At 40.4% G+C, this 18,845-nt stretch overlaps 1 protein-coding gene across 1 annotated transcript in view; it reads right to left on the reverse strand.

Annotated features, from left to right (window-relative positions):
* The window catches only part of LOC113105427 (basement membrane-specific heparan sulfate proteoglycan core protein-like), a 31,660-nt gene extending 16,989 nt beyond the window's left edge, over positions 1 to 14,671 (reverse strand). The window contains exons 1-4 of the mRNA XM_026266487.1: positions 14,633 to 14,671; positions 14,194 to 14,323; positions 9,156 to 9,191; positions 7,579 to 7,869 (exon numbers count right to left, since the gene is read on the reverse strand). Coding sequence (XP_026122272.1) covers positions 7,579 to 7,869; positions 9,156 to 9,191; positions 14,194 to 14,224 — 358 coding nt within the window. The 5' untranslated portion in view covers positions 14,225 to 14,323; positions 14,633 to 14,671. The remainder of the gene's footprint in view (positions 1 to 7,578; positions 7,870 to 9,155; positions 9,192 to 14,193; positions 14,324 to 14,632) is intronic.
* Between the last annotated feature and the right edge of the window lie 4,174 nt (positions 14,672 to 18,845).

Genomic DNA, 18,845 nt, shown 5'->3' on the forward strand with positions numbered 1-18,845 from the left:
TCTATCAGCTCAACACTGTTTACACACAAAGCTTATTTACAGAACTGACAACTGCATTCTGCACTGAATTTAGCTACAGTTTGTACTTGGTCTTTGTGTTAATCATCTTAAAGTTTGTGATTTTAGTGTGAATATTTTAGCCTTAACATTTTCTATAAGCTAGTGTGCTCCAAAACAAAGACAAACTCACATTTAGAAGAAATAAGCATTCAAAAGTCTCTCACTTTTGCCAATATGGATCAACAATGTTAATGACATCACTACACTTCAGCTGCTCATCAAACTTTCTGTTCAGTCAAACACTCTCTAGATTTTGAAGTGTACCGCCCCTACACTAGAAATACACTGAAGCTGCGACCATGGCCATAGCCAGCTATGAGGTCACCGAGGTCCAGACGTCTGTAAATTTTTCATTTCCGAAAAAACAAAAAAAACAAAAAACAATTTCTCTGATTGACAAATTTGCTGCTAGATTCCTCTTATGAATATCAGAATCAGAATCAGAATCAGAAAGAGCTTTATTGCCAAGTATGCTTACGCATACAAGGAATTTGTTTTAGTGACATAAGCTTCCAGTACACAGAGACACCAACACACACAAAAAAAAAAAAAAAAAAGAGATTTACAAATTGGCAAATAAATAAGTGTATAAACAATTGTGCTATAAATTATAATGGAATAGGATCTCCATACATAATTCAGAATGTTTAGCGTCCGTGGTATGAAAATTATCGCTGTGAGACTGAATGAGTCTTCAGAGGGTGTACTCACACTAGGCACGGTTGCCATAAACCGGGCCCGAGTACGATTGTCCCCCCTCCCCACTCCCCCTCTGGACTGCACTCACATATAGGGTTTCAGCATTCGTGCCAGAGCACGCTTACGTCATTATGGTGCGACGGTTTCGGGATAAACAGGAAGAGCGGTGCTCTCTGAACACAATGGAGTGCATCGCTCTGTTTTCTTTGTGGATAATTTTGTGTTGTTTGGTCCACAGCCTGTTGTTAAACAGATGTGTCACCTTAGTGACGCGAAAATTTTCACGTAATCATGCTGCTCGTATGAGGATGTTTGCAAGGTACCAGCTGAACTGCAGCAAGGACTTTGCAGTTTTTAGTTTTTATGCGTTTTGCACCTCTGCCGTAGACCAAAGCGACCCTTTCCCTGCCATGTTGGTTTTGGAGCGTCGCAAAACCGTGATGCAAAGCGTCCTTTTCCATGCTCCGGCACGGTTAGCGCTCACACTGCATGCGAACCGCGCCCGAGTCCAACTGAACCGTGCCCTGGCCCACCTCTTCCAAGCGGGCCAGGGCCGGCTAATCGAGCCGCGCCCAGGCATGATTCGGAGCACTCACACTAGTCAAACGAACCGCGCTTTGGTGGTCAAACGCACTCAGGCACGGTTCAAACTGGCAGTGTGAGTACACCCAGAGTGTTGTGAGCTAGAGTGCGAGATGCAGCTATTGTAAGCATTTTTTTAAACTTGTTTTCCATTAAATTTGACATTTTAGAAGGTCAATAAAGTAGGAAGTTGCGGTTTATGGTCAGTGAGGACTTTCTTACCTAATTTCAAAAATAATTTAAATAATTTTGGTTTATTTTATTTATTTAGAGGTTTTTGTTTATTCTAATAGCAATATCTGGCAACATTGAAGATGTGATTTGACATTTGAAAAGAGAGAAAAAATTTCGCAGAAAGGTGGATTCGAACCTGTGTCGATCACGTCAAAATATGTATGACATTTGTTTTACATTCTGCACCACAGCAGTTGATTAACAGGTATTGTCTTTAGTAATTTTGTAAACACGTTTGGTGGGCAACATGTATGTTTGCATGAATAATAAACAACTGATAAATTGATCCTCCCCATAATTATAGTATTACATTTTTTTGATGCAATAAATAGGGTATGATTTAAAAATGAACATCCCCCCAAAAACATCTACATTTATGTCCCTTTTCAAGTGGTAGAGTATATAATTAGTTGTATTTATAGGGGTTATTATAGCACAATTCTATTAGAAGGGGATTATTATTGAAACTCCATGGACTTCACTAATTTTCAAACCCTGGCTACGGCCATGGCTGTGACTCAAATTGGTCATTTGTTCACAGAAAGTAATATTTTCTGTAAGGGGAATGGCATGCATTGCACTATTGTAGGAGCCATATTACAATTCTTGATCAATTTTAATTTATTCTAACTCTATGATTTAAATATATTAGGAAACTTTGTTTCATATTTTAGACTTATGTGAATTGATTTGCTCCTCTTCCCTTACATGTCACTAGAGCTCGAATAATAAAAGTGATAATAGGGTGATAATAGGGAAGCAGCATTGTTTGGGAAAACAGAGTTAGAGGGTGGAGAGCAACAGTTTTTTACGTTATAATTTTGTTGTTGTTGTAATCTTGTTTGGAAAGTAAACTGGAGATTGTGATTAATAAACCATAGGATTTGTTCTTAAAACCATCACACAAGATACCTAAAGGTTGCAGGTTCGAATCTTGGTGCTGGCGGGAGTTGTAGGAGGGGAGAGTGATTGAACAGCGCTCTCTTCCACTCTCAATACCCATGGCTGAAGTGTCCTTGAGCAAGGCACTAAACCCCCAGTTGCTTTCTGGGCACTGGATACATGGCTGCCCACTGCTCCGGGTGTATGTTCACTTCTCACTGCTGTGTGTGTGCACTTGGATGGCTTAAATGCAGAGCACTGATTCCGAGTATGGGTTACCATACTTGGCAAATGTCACGACTTTCACTTTAAGTAAATGATTCAGATAGTGTGAATATTATTTCCATTGATGTAAAAGAAGTCTGGTTCCCTTTCAGTCGGTCACGTTCCACATTACGTCAGAAAGAGACTGATGAATGGGGTCTCGCCCAAGAGCCCAATCACCTTTGAGTGGTAACAAAATGTGCCACTGGTACACAGTGTACCTTGCTCTGTGGGATTTGCATCACGAGCTCTACCCCGCTGTGTGGGTATATAAGGACCAGCACAAGCAACTCGCATTCAAGCTTCTGCTTCGGAGCTGAGCTCATATGATGGTGCGATTCAGTGGTTCATCTGAGCTTCCTGCCTTCAGTTCCCGCCTTCCCCTGAGCACTTCAGCACCATTGAAAGAGCTTCAAAAAGAGTTTGGGTTATGTTTTCATCTTTTTAAAGATGTCATTCCGCCCATGTGTTTCTGGGTGCAATCGATATATGGCTCCTCATTATGGCCACGAGCATTGTCTCACATGTCTGGGCTTTCAACAAGCTAAGACTGCTTTCGTTGATGACTCATGTTCTCATTTCGGGGACATGACCATCTCGATGTTAAGATCAAAACTTGATTACCTTAAAAGGTATAGAGTCCCCTCTGCCACACCCTGTTCTAACTCCTCTTCTCGTAAGAGAACTACTTTGGCTGGTGGCCATGGTGAGCTTGGCCACTACACCTCGATGGTGTAGTGGCCAAGGGGTATGCTGGGATTCCCCCAGTGGAGCATTCTGTTGGGATGCAATTATGTCCTCAGAGCACCTCCACATGTGCGTGGTGGTCCCAAGCTTCCCTCCAAGGCATGTAAGTTCTCATCCACACTTGTGGGTACCCCCCTGTGGACTTCTCCACTCCCATTCAGCCACAGCAGCAGCCTTCACCCCAGCCGCAGAAGGGTGGCTAAACCTGCCAAGTGGCATTCCTGAGACGGGCGACCATTAGGAGATGGTAGCAGGACCACTTCTTCCCCCAGAGGAGGGCTGGAGAAGAATCTCATTTTCATTCTGTTCCACCACTGTCTCTCCAGCCAGTTGTACCCAAACCATGATTTAAAGAGCTGTTTCCTTTACCTACGGATCCTAAGAGGCTGTGGACGACAGTTGGCGATGTGCTTCCTCGCTTCTCTTGTTCCCCTCTCCCCTTGCCAGTTTCCATGCAGAGCCGGCTTGAGAATGCATTGCCTTCTCATGCCCTCTTTGCCACTCGGAATCAGAGGAGTGCTTGCACTCTGCCTCCACTAAGGGACACTATGCCTCCCATGCCAGGGCTGTCTGTTCCACCTCGCTGCCCCACTGTGGGTACGCCTATAGCTCCCTTGACCCCGCTGGATCGGTTTCTGGGAGTCTGACTAGCTCATCTGAACTGTCAGGCTTGTCTGCACAATTCAGTTCACCCGGTTTACCCCCAGGTTTCGGGGTGTCTGTGCAACAATGGTGGGCAATGATGCTGCTGTCATGCACGCAGAGGTCGCAACCCTGCTGGCAAAGGGCGCAATAAAGTTGGTCCCTCCGGCAGACAAGAAGTCTGTCATAGTACCCAAGAAAACAGGTGGGTTACGGACAATCCTGGACTCGGGTGCTTTGATCCAAGCTCTTCACAGACTTCCATTCAAGATGTTAACGCCAAAAACACATTTTCGAATGTATTTTGCCCTTTCTCTCTGCGTCTTTCCAAAAGTCGCAGAGGGAGCCCTGGCTCCTCTCAGGGAACGAGGTGTCCATACAGTATTCTCAACTACCTCTCTCGAGCACGGTTGTGCCATCACAGGGATCTGGTGCTCAGACACCTCACCCATCTGGGTCTTCGGGTCAACTGGGAAATGAGCAAACTCTCCCCTGTGCAGAGGATATCTTTCTCTGTATGGAAATAGACTCAGTCGCCACTTTCGCCCAACTTACGAACGAGCGAGCGCAGTCACTGCTGAATTGTTAATTCAAGTGCAAGAGAGTGGTTCCACTGAAACAGTTTCAGAGGCTCCTGGAGCATATGGCATCCACAGGGGCAGTCATACTGCTCGAGTTCCTTCATATGAGACCGCTTCAGCACTGGCTTCAGGACTGAGTCCTGAGATGGGCATGACAACAGGGCACGCTCCGAATGACTGTCCTGGACTCGGACTCGAGTCCCACTCGAGACTCCATTCTGTGGACTCGTGACTCGACTTGGACTCGCGGACTGATGACTCATACTTGAACTTGGACTCGGACTCGAGGATATATAAAATCGGACTTGAGCATTCATCACATTGTTTTTGACTAAATATGTTAGAAAAAAATTATATTAGGTTTCATGCCCAAGACCAGCCGGGATCAATTTTTTTCCCCTCACAGACACTGCTACCGCTCGCTCTCTTTGCTTTGTTTTCAAAGATTATTTGCTGTTGTTTGTGTAAAAGTGCACACGGTTACATGGACTTGGATACCCTTAAAAAAAAAATTTGTCTGATAGAGGCGAACGTATACAATCTTATTTATGTATTTATTCATTCCATCATTTGGCATCTAAAATGACCATGAACTGAACATTAGCCTTAATTACACAGAGTCATTCATTATTGTACATCTTTGCAACAAACTAACATTTTAACCTTTTTTATTATTATTTATTAGTGTTTTACTCACTTTACCCTTGTGCATGATTCGCGAACTAAATGTTCATATTTGGAAAATGCAGAAAGACGTGCCCCGGATCGTGAACTTTGTAAAAAAAAAGTAAGTAAAATGCTTTCCATTGGCTAAAGTTAGCTTAAAAATATATATATATATATATTGACTAATGCATATATGATAATAAACAGAAGAAGCTAGGGTTGGGCAATGTTTGACAATTTGGCATCAGAGGTCGACGATGTCTAATGTCTGGTTCAGATTAGACAATTTTTTGTCTGTTGATAACTTACTAGTCACTGTGTCAGATCAGATTACATTATTTTTTTGTTTGTTGCAATGGTCACTTTGTCAGATGGATGACAAAATTTTGATCCCTAAAATCCTGTGGTGTCCTGGACAAGAAACATGTCAGACTAACGTTACACGTTGCTTTCTGGCAAGTCGTGTGCCGTTACACACACATTCACTTGAACACATACAAACGCACTCACGCTAAATCACTCGGTCACTCACACACAAACGCTCTCTCTCTCTCTCTCTCTCTCTCTCTCTCTCTCTCTCTCTCTCAGCATATAGTATTGACTTTTATGTTTTAAGTATCTTTAAAATACAGTGTCCTGTAAAAGGCACGTTTCTTTTTTTCACCGAGTGTATTTCTGTAATACAGTGTTAAAGGATTAGTTCACACAAAAATGAAAATTTCCTAATCATTTACTCCTTCCAATGCCATACAGGATATCCATGGCTTTTTTTCTTCAGTGGAAAATAAATTATGTTTTTTAAGGAAAATATTTCAGGATGTTTTCTTCATATAATGGACTTCAATCCCTACCAACTCAGTTCTCAACTTGGACTCGACTCTGACTCTTCTTTGGTGACTAGGACTTGGACTCGGACTTGAACACTGGGACTCGAGACTCGACTCAGACTCGACAGTTTGTGACTGGACTACAACACTGACCTCTTGTTTCTACAGGCTGGTGTTCCCCTTGAACCATTGTCCAGACATGTTGTGGTGTTAACAGATGCATCTGCCATGGGCTGGAGTGCCATGTGCAACGGGTATGCTGCGTCAGGTTCCTGGACAGGACCCTGACTTCAGTGGCATGTCAATTGCCTAAAGTTGCTAGCAGTATGGCTTGCTCTGCACCGCTTCAGGGCCCTGCTGAAAGGCAAGCTTGTTCTGGTCTGTATGGACAACACTGCGATTGTAGCATACATCAACCATCAGGGTGGTCTACGCTCCCGTCGCATCTCACTTGCCATCTCCATCTGAGATCGCTTCATGCCATTCACATTCTGGGCAGGCACAGACATCAAGAATATCAGACCAGCTCTTTGTTTGTTACAGAGGCCAGCAAAAGGCTGTCTCCAAGCAGATGTTTTCCCACTGGATAGTGGATGCTATCGACCTGGCTTATCAGGCTCAAGACCTGATGGGGGGAAAGCTCACTCAACTAGGACTGTAGCCTACTCCTGGGCGCTAGCACATGGCACCTCACTAACAGACATCTGTAGAGCTGCGGGCAGGGCAACACCTAACAAATTTGCAAGATTTTATAATCTCCATGTAGAGCCCGTGTCTTACCGGGGTACTTGCCCCTTTTGGCCAGTAAGGACCTGCTCGGCGTCAATCGACTTTCTGCACCATTCCACTCCACGTACTGGATGTGTGCGCTAATCCCCTCAGGTGAGTTCCTCAGTTCAGAACCCTGGGTTCCTCCAGCACTGTTGATGTCCAGCACTTGTGTGTCCAGCACTTGCCTGCCCTATCGGTCAGCACTGTGTGGGACTAAGTGCCTCCATGTGTGGTGATTACACTTTTTCTGGAAAATCCCACATGTATATGTGTCGTCCAGTAATGTTTATGATGATTCTGCAGATGCCAATCATTTAAATTATAACAATATTAAATAGTTTTTTACAAAATATTTCCTATTCCTTTTAGTGAACCCCTAAGCGTTGATGCATTAACTATCAAACATGTACTAACATGTAGTTAATACTGTGTTCTTCATGAATCCACATGATTTCAGTCATAGTTAAGATGCTCTTGATTGATTAATAGTTTGTACGTCTTCACTGGTCATGAGTTTGTGTTGAAGTATTAATTTAACTGTTAGTACATTATTATCCATGTACAGAATCTTTATTGTAGTGTTACCTAGAGAGAGTTCAGGAGGAAAATGATATTCAACTCACCCTTCACAGAGAGAGAAACAGAGCTTAATTGCGATGAGTCTGGTGTTCCATCTCTCCGTCCTCCACATGTGTACTGATCCTGATCAGATGTAATTACTCCTCTGATAGTGAGAGTGTCTCCGTTTACAGTGTAACGATCAGACGTCTGTGACACTTGAATGTTTGTGTTTCTTTTATACCACTCATATCTCCAGTCACTGTAATAAGACTGAATAACACACGTCAGATTGACTGTCTCTCCAGTGAACACTGTATCGTCTGGAGTCACAATCAGTGTAGATCTGGAGAAATCTGTGAAGAGAAGAAAACACTCTTAACTCTGAACTGAAAATCTGACTTAATATAGCTGATACTGATGCCGTTATATTTAAAAATAGTTATGATAAGATAAAAGTTAAAATAAATGCCAACTGTTTTATTCCTTTTTTTTTTGTAGTTGTATTTTGAAATGAGAAAGTTATTAAAACATTATTGAACAGTTCTTGTTCTGGTCGGTAGATGAGACTGTTTTCAGTCAGAGGTTTCAATAAAGCATCTACATTAGCATTTAATTATTTAGCAGAAGTTTTTGTCCAAAGCCACTTACAAATGAAAACAATGTAAGCAATCAAACAAGTTAGACAAAAAAACACCTAGAAAAGAAGACAGAATATTTTTTTAAAAAACAACGCTAGCTTTTTAAAAATTATTTTACACATCAACAGGTATATATATATACACTGTGCAGTGTTTTTTTTTTTTTTTTTTTTGCATGAATAGAATATATTTTTGAATAGGTTTATTAATTTTATTTTATTTTTCTATTTATCTTTGATATACATTCAAACTTTTCTTCATGGAGATAACATGGACAATGAGTCTATGTTGGTTTAGTGGTAGATTGCTGCCAGTAAATAATAAAACATGACATTTCAACTATTGCCACTAGATGACTGCAATGATCACTCGATGACTCATTTAGCTTTATGTTATAAAAAACTCCCTCTGGGCAAGTTTAATTGACTTTTAGTTGGTTTTGTTTAATTTCCTGTTGTCTTTGTTCTAGTTTCCTGCTCTCTTTACGTAGTTACACTGACAATTAATATGATCATCACACCTGTTTGCATTTTACTTTGTTATCTGTGTAAACTTCAGTTCCTTTGTTTTCAAAATTATTTATGTTGTTTGTGTTAAAGTGCACACGGTTACATGGACTTGGATACCCTTAAAAAAAACCTTGTGTGACAGAGGCGAATTTATACAATCTTATTTATTTATTAATTCGATCATTTGGCATCTTAAATGACCCTGAACTGAACATTAGCCTTAATTACAAAGAGTCATTAATTATTGTACATCTTTGCAACAAACTAACATTTAAACCTTTTTTTATTAATATTTATCAGTGTTTTATCAGAATGAGGAGCTGCACAGATGAATGATTCTGGGAGAAGGTGAATGACAGAAAAATATAGACATAAATCATCAGCAAAGAGACAAATGTGGGATCCTCATATGATCCATGTAGACAAATAAAGTATTACAACACAATTCACATTAGTTTAATAAATCAGATGTAGTGCAGTACAGCACAGTACCTTGAGTGAGTCCAGCGTGGATGAAGGACATCAGCACTAAAAACAGAAAAAACACAGATATGAAGCATTTCCATTCATTCAACACAATGCAGATCACTGAAACATGTCTAGAGTTTGAACTGAAAGTGTTTTTCTGTGTTTTGAAGCTCATCATGAGAAGTGATGCTGGAGATTCTCCATCATTTAACATCAACACACACAATGACGTCACCGGACTCATGAACCGATACGAGAGTCGATTCACTGATGATTCACTGCTGCCCAGAGAAGCACTTTCAACCTCTGAGATTCACAACATACAACACATGAGTGTATTCTCATCCACCAGTGTGATGTCAGACAGTAAAGTGCTCTCTCTTTAAGTGTTTCTGCTTGTTTTGAGTTCTCTTCATAAATGAAACCTGAGCAATTTTCAATCCGGTGTCTGACGACATCACAGCTCAGAGACAGCGCTCATGAAGATAATCAAAGATATTCAGTTAAATACTGATTCTAAACTATCAGTGCTGGTAAAAATAAAAAAATAAAAAATGTAGCCTATAATAGTGTCACAAACCACTATGGAGATGGAGGGTTTAGTGCAAGTGAAGAGTTTTTTTAAGTGGTAATGTGACTAGGTGTTGTAGAGTTGTTCACAGTATAACTTCCAAAGGTCTGGAGATAAATACATGGAGAGTCAGCATAAGTGTGTCACATGAGATTATCGTGGGGATATCTGAGGACATTGGAAAGACAGGTTAGTAGTGAGAGGTCAGGAGAGCTCCTGGCGCGACGACAAGGTTGACCACAGCCTCTGGGTGTGGAACGATAAGGATGTTGTCAATGGAACTCTTCAAGAAGCATGGGGTCTAGAATGTTGTCCCAGGCCACCCAGGGATGTTCCTCTGGTCCATACCCCACCCAGTCCACCAGGTATTCCAGCCGTGCACACCATCGCCGCGAGTTCAGGATTTCCTTCACCTGGTAGTTGGATGGTTGTTCAAGGATTTCTGGACTCGAAGATCATTACATTTACATTTTACATACGTGGCCAGCAACTCCCCAGATCTCAGTCCCATAGAGAACCTGTGGTCAGTCCTCAAAAGGTGAGGGGACAAGCAGAAGCCCACAAATTGTGATCAACTATGAACTAATAAGAAAGAATGGATCGTCATCAGTCAGGATTTAGCCAAGAAGTTAATATCCAATATGAAAGAGCGAACTGCAGAGGAGAGAACAAGGGTCAACAGTTTAATATAGACTCACTGTAATATGGATACACACACACACACACACACACACACACACACACACATATATATATATATATATATATATATATATATATAAAATATATATTTTTTTCCCAATAAAAGACAAAAAAACAAACAAAAACTTAATATATACATTTATATATATTTCAAACAGGTTTTTATGTAAACTTCACTAAAAGACCCAGATTTCTGTATTGGTACTCTATATGTAATATTTTACTGTACATTTTTGTTCTCTTACAGTTACTGAAGTGTAGATTAAATTTGTAGCATTATATGAAAAATTGATTATTGAAATAAATGATAAACTCTAAAATCTCCAACTTTTCTCTTTGTAACATCTTGTTCAGGTTTGATTTCTATAATCATTCTGTAACATTATTGAAAATATTTTATTATAATAGTTTTTTTTTTCAGGACAAAAATTTCTAAACTTTAACAAAAATGAATTTGTAGAATATGTAGATATGAAGTCAACTGAAAAAAAAAAAAAACTTGAGAATAATTATTTTATTATTATATTTTTTTAAATAATTATTCTGTTACAAAATTACATTTTGTAGACTGGGATCTCTAGACACCCCAAAGACCATGAATGTACACCCCAAACGAAGATCGCATAAGGGTTAAACAATCCAAACCAACCAAACAACTAACAAAATGTGCTTTAACTACTTCAGCCCACCCAACATAATACACCCTCAGCAAAGATAAGTTAATAAAAGAACCACCCAAAATAAACGCCATCTCTACCAAATCCCCAGCTCCTAAACTAAGCAACACCAATGTAGATCTAGACAAAGAAATGGTACACAACCAAATAATAATTTATATACATCTTTTCTAAGCTCTCAAAACGGTCTACATCATGAGGGGGCAGCCATAGTGCGGCAAAAGACCCAACGCACACCAGCTTACTGGTGGATAGACAGACAGAGCCAATCAGTAGGGGTCAGTGGGTGAATTTGTCAGTGGGATTTTTAATGATCACAGAGTGTCAGGTCCTCAGTTTAATGTCTCATTTGAAGGACGGTGCTTGTTGACTGTACAGTGTCCCCATCACTACAACGGGGCGTTAGGACCCACACAGACCACAGGGTCACAGGAGCACCCCATGGCCTCACTAGCACCTCTTCCAGCAGCAACCCAGTTTCCCAGGAGTCTCCCATCCCGCTACTGACCAGCTCAACCCTGCTCAGCTTCAGTGGGTGACCAGTCTTGGGCTGCAGGGAGATATGGCTGCAAACCACCATAACCAACCACATTAACAAACATTCAAACAAACACCTAAACCATATTGACTTACAATGAAGCCAAATTATAATAATACAAAAAAAATATCTAAAATACACACACACGCACACAAGTTACCAAGATACAGACACAACAGATGGACAGCAAAAATTAACAATGTACATTTACATTACATTTACATTTAGTGATTATCAGACACTTTTATCCAAAGCGACTTACAAATGATGACAATGAAGCAAAAAAAAAAAAAAAAAATCAACAAAAGAGCAATGATATACAAGTGATAGATTGGTTCATTAAAAATGAATCTTGCTGCTGCATTCTGGATTATGTCTGGATTGTAAAGGTTTGATAGAACTGGCTATAAGACCTGCCAAGAGAGCATTGCAATAGTCCAGCCTGGACAGAACAAGAGCTTGAACAAGGAGTTGTGCAGCATGTTCAGAAAGAAAGGGCTTGATCTTCTTAATGCTGAATAAAGCAAATCTGCAGGACCGGACAGTTTTAACAATGAGGTCTGAGAATGTTATCTGATCAACAATCATAACTCCAAGGTTTCTGGCTGTTATGGTTGATGTGCCAAATTGGATGGTGAATTTGTGATGAAACGATGGGTTTGCTGAAACCACAAGCAGTTCTGTCTTGGCAAGGTTGAGTTGAAGGTGATGGTCCTTCATTTAGCAAGAAATGTCTGTTAGACAAGCAGAGATGCGAGGAGCTACCGTCGAATCAACATAATGGAATGAGAGGAAGAGTTGAGTGTCATCAGTATAGCAGCGATATCAAAAGCCATGTTTCTGACGGACAGAATTTAATGATGCCATGTAGACAAAAAAAGAGAAGGGGTCCAAGAACTGAGCCTTGAGGCACCCCAGTAGTAAACAGTTTGAGCGACTACAAACAAGATGATTATTAATAAGGAGCACAAGCACAACATCCTAGGCAAGAAAATATGCAATCTACCCCGAGGGAATAAGTCTTTCACTATTGTAAGTTGATGTTAAATAGAGAAAAATGATTTTTTAAATTTAAACTTCTAGCATTCATTGAAGCACACATTTAAGCACCAAATATTCATAGGCAGTTACAGACACTATTAAAGGTACTGACTATGTTATTGGTGATCCTGAATATAATGTAGTTATATTTTATATAGTTTTATGGTTATGTAGCGAGCCTGAGTCTATTCTGTAATGTTAGTGATATGCAGAGTCAGGGTTTTGGCACATTAAATTGACAATAAATGTGACATACCCAGTGCTTTAAGTGGGCCGGTACGCACCGGTACTCAGTACCGCCACTTCCAAATATAGCTCTTGAGCGTACCGCCACCTCTCCGTGCGCCAGGACCGTGCTTTTAGCGTACCGGTACGCTCATTTGGACATCTGTTTTAATAGAGGTTTTAATCCTTTGCCAGTGCTGCCGTTTTTCAGAGCGCCCTTCACAATGTAAGCTTCCTAATTCATCCCACCGAGAGCAGAGACTACATCACCCACACACCCATGACTTTTACAAGGGAGAAGCGCATGCGTTGCTTTTGTCGCTGTCAGTAACAACTTTACGTGGCAGGAGAGAATTTGTGAAACGCGCACAAAAATTCAAATATAGTGAACAACACTTAATATGCTCTCCTGGCTTCAGATTCTGAGTACTACAACAAACCAGTCAAAATCAGATGACTCGCTGGCTGACACCCCGCCATATCGCTGCAGGTCAGACGCAAACTAATGAAGTAATACAGTAGCTCTTTCAGGCAGGGTGACCAGATGTCCCGAAAAATTCCGGACAGTCCCGAAATCGAAACTGTTGTCCCGAATCCCGAATATGGCCCTAATTGTCCCGAAAATTATACTAAAGCAAAATCTTGAGTAGTTATTGTCTGATAAACATAAAAAACTGTCTGCGGAGGTTGAGTCGTTCTGCAACCAGCCCCCGCCGGCTGCAGGATCTTTTTTCTAAGTTCTAAAAAAAATACCGTAGGCGGCTAGGCACAAATTTAGATATTCATTTATCAAAATAATCTAAATGCACAAAGACAATACAACCTTTTTATCCCCTTTTTGTTTTAAAGCTTGATGAAGAGAGCGCAAGTTGCTGCAGCTGCGAGGAGGACAATGATGCACGCGTACAGGAGTGATTGACAGTTCGCGGCACTGTGTACAAAAAAATACTCCGCTACACAATTATATATATAAAAAACACTATATATATATATATATATGCTATAATAGAGTACCGGCACCTCTTTTGGGCCACTTAAAGCACTGGACATACCCAATATTTCTAATGCACACTCTGAGTCTATTTCAACAACACCAAGCAAAAGCACATGTCCTCCATCTTCCACAAGCAGCATATATAAAAGTTATCTGAAACTCTGTGTCTGATCCACACGTAACGCATCATCACATTGATCTGAACAATAAAGAACACGATGAACAGCCAGATTCATAGATCCACCTACACACAGCACAACTATTTTCCTTCAGCTGAACACTTAATTAAAAACAGAAAATAGTGAAATACTCACAGATCATGAGAGGCAGTGCACTGGAGCCCATACTGACACATTAACAGACTGTTTTAACACTGATGCGTCGCTAGATCAGACACTTCCTGCATTTCACAGTTGAAGAAGAGATGAGGGAGGAGACACAACTCTACACAGAGACACAAAACAGGAAGAAAAAGAGATCCATTCTAAGATATTGAGCTGCTCTTTCAGTGCAACCGAGTTGTTAAAGCTGTTTTTGTTCTTGAAAAGACTGTTTTCACAGAGAATGTCTTTCAGTAATTGTTCTCACACTGCATTGTTTTGTTCGTTCGGTGCCAAAGCTTCACAGATAATCGACAGATCAGAGAATACCAAGTTAAATCATGAGCTGACTTCTAATGTAGGCATGTTCATGTAAGGCTGCACTTATCTGAGTTATTCTCTCATCAACAATCAAAGCCAGCGCAAGACTTACTGATTTGGGGGCCCTAAGCTAATTTCAGGAATGGGTCCCGAGCACAATAGCTATGTGCTCTTTTAAGTCTGACTCTTATTTTGCTCTCTCTCTCTCTCTCTCTCTCTCTCTCTCTCTCATAGTTTAGAGTTTATTGACCCCTTCAAAACACATGGAAATAATTAGTAAACCTGATGCTGTTCTAAAGCCATATTAAGCTACTTTTTTTTTTTTTTAAGTTCCAACCGAAAGTAATTATAAACGGAGTACTATTTGCACATTTTCTAGGCTGTATAATCCTGACTGTCTCAGAATGGATATATTAACCTCAGAGAAGAAAGTTTTGTGTTTTGTGTGTTTTTCCTGGGCGCACCAACGTGAACTGCAGTGCTCTCATACAAATGCATGAATGTGGTGACTGGAGATTTGTGCTTAAAGGTTTAGTTCACCCCAAAATGTAAATTATTTTAATCATTTTAGAAAGAAGCACAAAGTATACACACACTTTCCCCGAAGCATAAACAACACAGATTACACTCTTGGGTAATCTATAAAATGGCGGAAGACTTGTTGAATAAATAATGTTATTTTTGTTTTCTTTGCACTCAAAAAGTATATTCGTAGCTTTGCAAAACTGAAGTTGATCCACTGATGTCACATAGACTGCTTTATCGATATCTTTACTATGTTTCTGGACCTGGGAACATTTCAGTTGCGTTGCTGTCAAAGGAGGGTCAGAGAGCTCTCACATTTCATCAAAAATAACTTATTTTTGTTTTGAAGATGAACAAAGGTCTCACAGGTTTGGAAAGACATTAGGGTTAGTAATTAATCACAGAATTTTCATTTTGGGGTGAACTAACCCTTTAAGCAAAACCTCCAGTCACCACATTCGTGCATTTGTATGAGAGCGCAGCGGTCTGCGGAGCAAAACTCTGTGTTTTGAGTGATGACTGAACATCTGACACTCTACAGAACACAATTACACAGTTAAGCATTTTCCAGTTACATATGTTTCACCAAAATCAGATGGGGCTTCTGAGAAAACAAGAGACTCTTAACCCTCTAGGCGCCACGGTCGAGTTTACTCGACAAGATACGGCACTGAATAAAACGGACGATTTTTTCAAATAGGGTATCAAATTTCATTCAACCTCCCCTCCACTAGATGTTAGACGTCATACTTCATCCCCGAAACGTCCTGTTTCTATACAAAATCTTCAAGCTAGAGCGCATTGAATCAGTGCGAACAAAAGCGGAGCTAGTGTGACAGTGAGCCATTTTATCAGAGCAATATTGTGAACGTCAGCGAGTATTTGCATTAGATTATCATCATCATCATTATTATTATTATTATTATTATTATTATTATCTAATGGCATCAATAAAGCTTACCCGTAATGAAGTGTTGGGACTTCTATTTGCGGACCCTGATTCTGAAGGGAAATAGCTGCCTTCAGAAGATGACGGTGATTCTGAAAATGAATAAAGGTGAATCCTTTGCCCAATGTAGATGCTCCTTTGCCCAAGGTCATTGGTGGGAATAATGTTTCCTGGGGTCGGCGTATTCATCGCAAAGTTAGCAGGCGTGTTAGTGTTGCAGGGAACAAAATTAACCCTAAAAAATGTACAGACCAAACAAACCAGACAAATATGGCTACAAAGTATTTGTTCTGAGTGAAGCCAAGTCAGTCTATGTGCTACGGTGGTCCATGTACACTGGACAAAGTAGGCCTAATTCAAGTGATTTTGGTGCTAAACACCTTATTGTCCGTGAGCTGATGCCCCGTACACAGGGAAAGGGCATGAGGTGTACATGGACAACTATTACACCTTGCCAGCCATAGCAGATAAGCTGGCAAGCAATGATTCAGGTTTCTGTGGGACTTTCAGCAGTAAGAGGAAGGGGATGCCAAAGGGTCTCAGCAATGAACAGTTACCGTTGAGCAAAGGAGATGACCCAGTCTTCATGAGGAAAGGGAAAATTCTAGCTTGTGCGTGGCATGATACAAAGCACCTCACAATGCTCTCTACACTGCATTCCAACACAAGTGTCAGAAAGTGCATCAGGACCAAACACACTAATAAGTTTTAACAATTCGTTCATGGGGGGTGTTGACACAGCAGACCAGAGAATGAAGACCTACCTCTTTCCCCATAGGTCAAGGAAATGGTACAACGGGATTTTTAATGCCATTCTCAGTGTAAGCATGGTGAATGCCCACATCATTCACTGCCGCTGCACTGCTGCTCCTCACAAGCCCCTAAAAGTATTCGTGCAGGATGTCATCACTGCTTTACTGGAAGGCTTCTCAAGGAAAAGAGCAACAAAGGCCGAAAGTCGTCCTCACTGGGAGACTTGTCACAAAGACTCACGGAGTGCCACTTTATCTGCCAGACTGATGCTTACACAAAATGTGTAGTTTGTTCTGATCAGACCCGCCCTAAAGGCCACCGTCAGACATAATACACATGCAGACAGTGTGGGGTGGCTCTTTGTGTTGTGCCTTGCAATTAAAGAAGAAATGTCACCTGGATGGATAGAGAGTCATTATCTCTACAGCAAAAGGCCTGCTAAAAAAAAAATATTTTCTATTTCCCTGACCATTTAGTAGTGTACAATGTGTTCTTTTTTGTGTGTTCATGTCCTTGTGATGTGTGCGTCTGTCAGCTAAAAAAAAGCAAAACACTAACATTGTCTCTCGTCTTGTCTCATCATCTCACTCATGATCTGTGCCTTGCCGTGGCAAGTGAGCTTTTGAACTAAACAGGTCTTGTCTACTTGTGTTTGTGTGTCATATGAATAATATATATGTGCCCCCATACATGGAATCAGAGTGCCTACTCTATTTAGTAAATGGAAAATCTCTACAGCAAAAGACCAACTGCTACATGCATTCGGTTTGTTTCTTCTATTTATTAGTAATGATTTCAGTTTGTTTACTACTTACTATTTACCAGAGCATTCAGCATTGTGCAATATAGCATACAGATAGTGAGGGACATTTTGGGGGGAAAGAAATGCTGCATTTTATCATTTAAACAAGTGACTTTTCATGAAAAGACTATATTCCAAGAATATATGGGAAAATGTAATCCCTACATTAACTTTGGGGCATCCTTAATATTTCTATAATTTACAGAAAGTCCCTATCTTTTATCACTTTTAAGATATAGCCTTTTGAAATTAAGATGTCAAAATCGAATGGTTTAGGAAAAAACCTCTGGCGCCTAAAGGGTTAAATCTAATATTAAACAGGGTTTCTAAGAAGGGTAGTTAAATGACAATGAACCTCAGGGTTCAATCTTATCCCCTCTGCTTTTCTCCCTCTATATGTTGCCGCAAGGATCGATTATCAGAAAGCATGGAGTTCAATATCATCTCTATGCTGAGGATACTCAAATCTACCTACCTATAAAAAGAGACAATCCCCTTTCTGTCACCTCGCTATTTTCCTGCCTTGACGAGATTAAAATTCATGATTATCTATCTGAACTCATCTCCCCATACAATCCCACTCGAGAGCTCCGCTCTGGAAATCAAAAGCTGCTCAAGATCCCCTCATCCAGACTCAAACGCAGAGGTGACAGAGCATTCTCTATCGCAGGCCCGAGATTGTGGAACAACCTTTCAAGCCACCTCAGAACTGCTCCTTCACTAGATATTTTTAAATCTCTCTTAAAAACCCACCTGTTCTCCCTTGCCTTTTTGGATTGACAGGGATAGTTTTTAGTACGTTCATTAGTTTCAGGTAGTCGTGTGTAAAAACATAATATTTGTGATAAAGTGCTAGACATACTGTCTACTGGATTGTAAATTTTCACACTTGGTGTTTTTAATTATTATGTACCATCAAATGCTCAAGGGAAGCTATACACTCTTTTAACTTGCACTGGCATGTAACATGTTCTAGTGTTGTCAATTCTATCTGCTTTATTTTATCACTATATGTCATGCATTTTATTTTGTACAGCACTTTGGTCAGTCGGGTGACTGTGTTAAGTGGTGCTTTATAAATAAACGAACTTGAACAATGACATGAACATGTTGCTGGGAATCTTTTGCGCTTGTGATAGTATTTTGAGGTTTATGAAACTAAAGATGCAGAATAAGAATAACTATCTTCCCCGCTCTGGTTAAAACTATAGAGTAGAAATAGAGCAGACGTCAAAGCACCACCATCAACTCAACTTTTATTAGGTCTCTTAACACTTATGTCATTTTCTGTCTACA

The sequence above is a fragment of the Carassius auratus genome, chromosome 7 (genome assembly GCF_003368295.1).
Source record: "Carassius auratus strain Wakin chromosome 7, ASM336829v1, whole genome shotgun sequence".
Classification (NCBI taxonomy): Eukaryota; Metazoa; Chordata; class Actinopteri; order Cypriniformes; family Cyprinidae; genus Carassius; species Carassius auratus.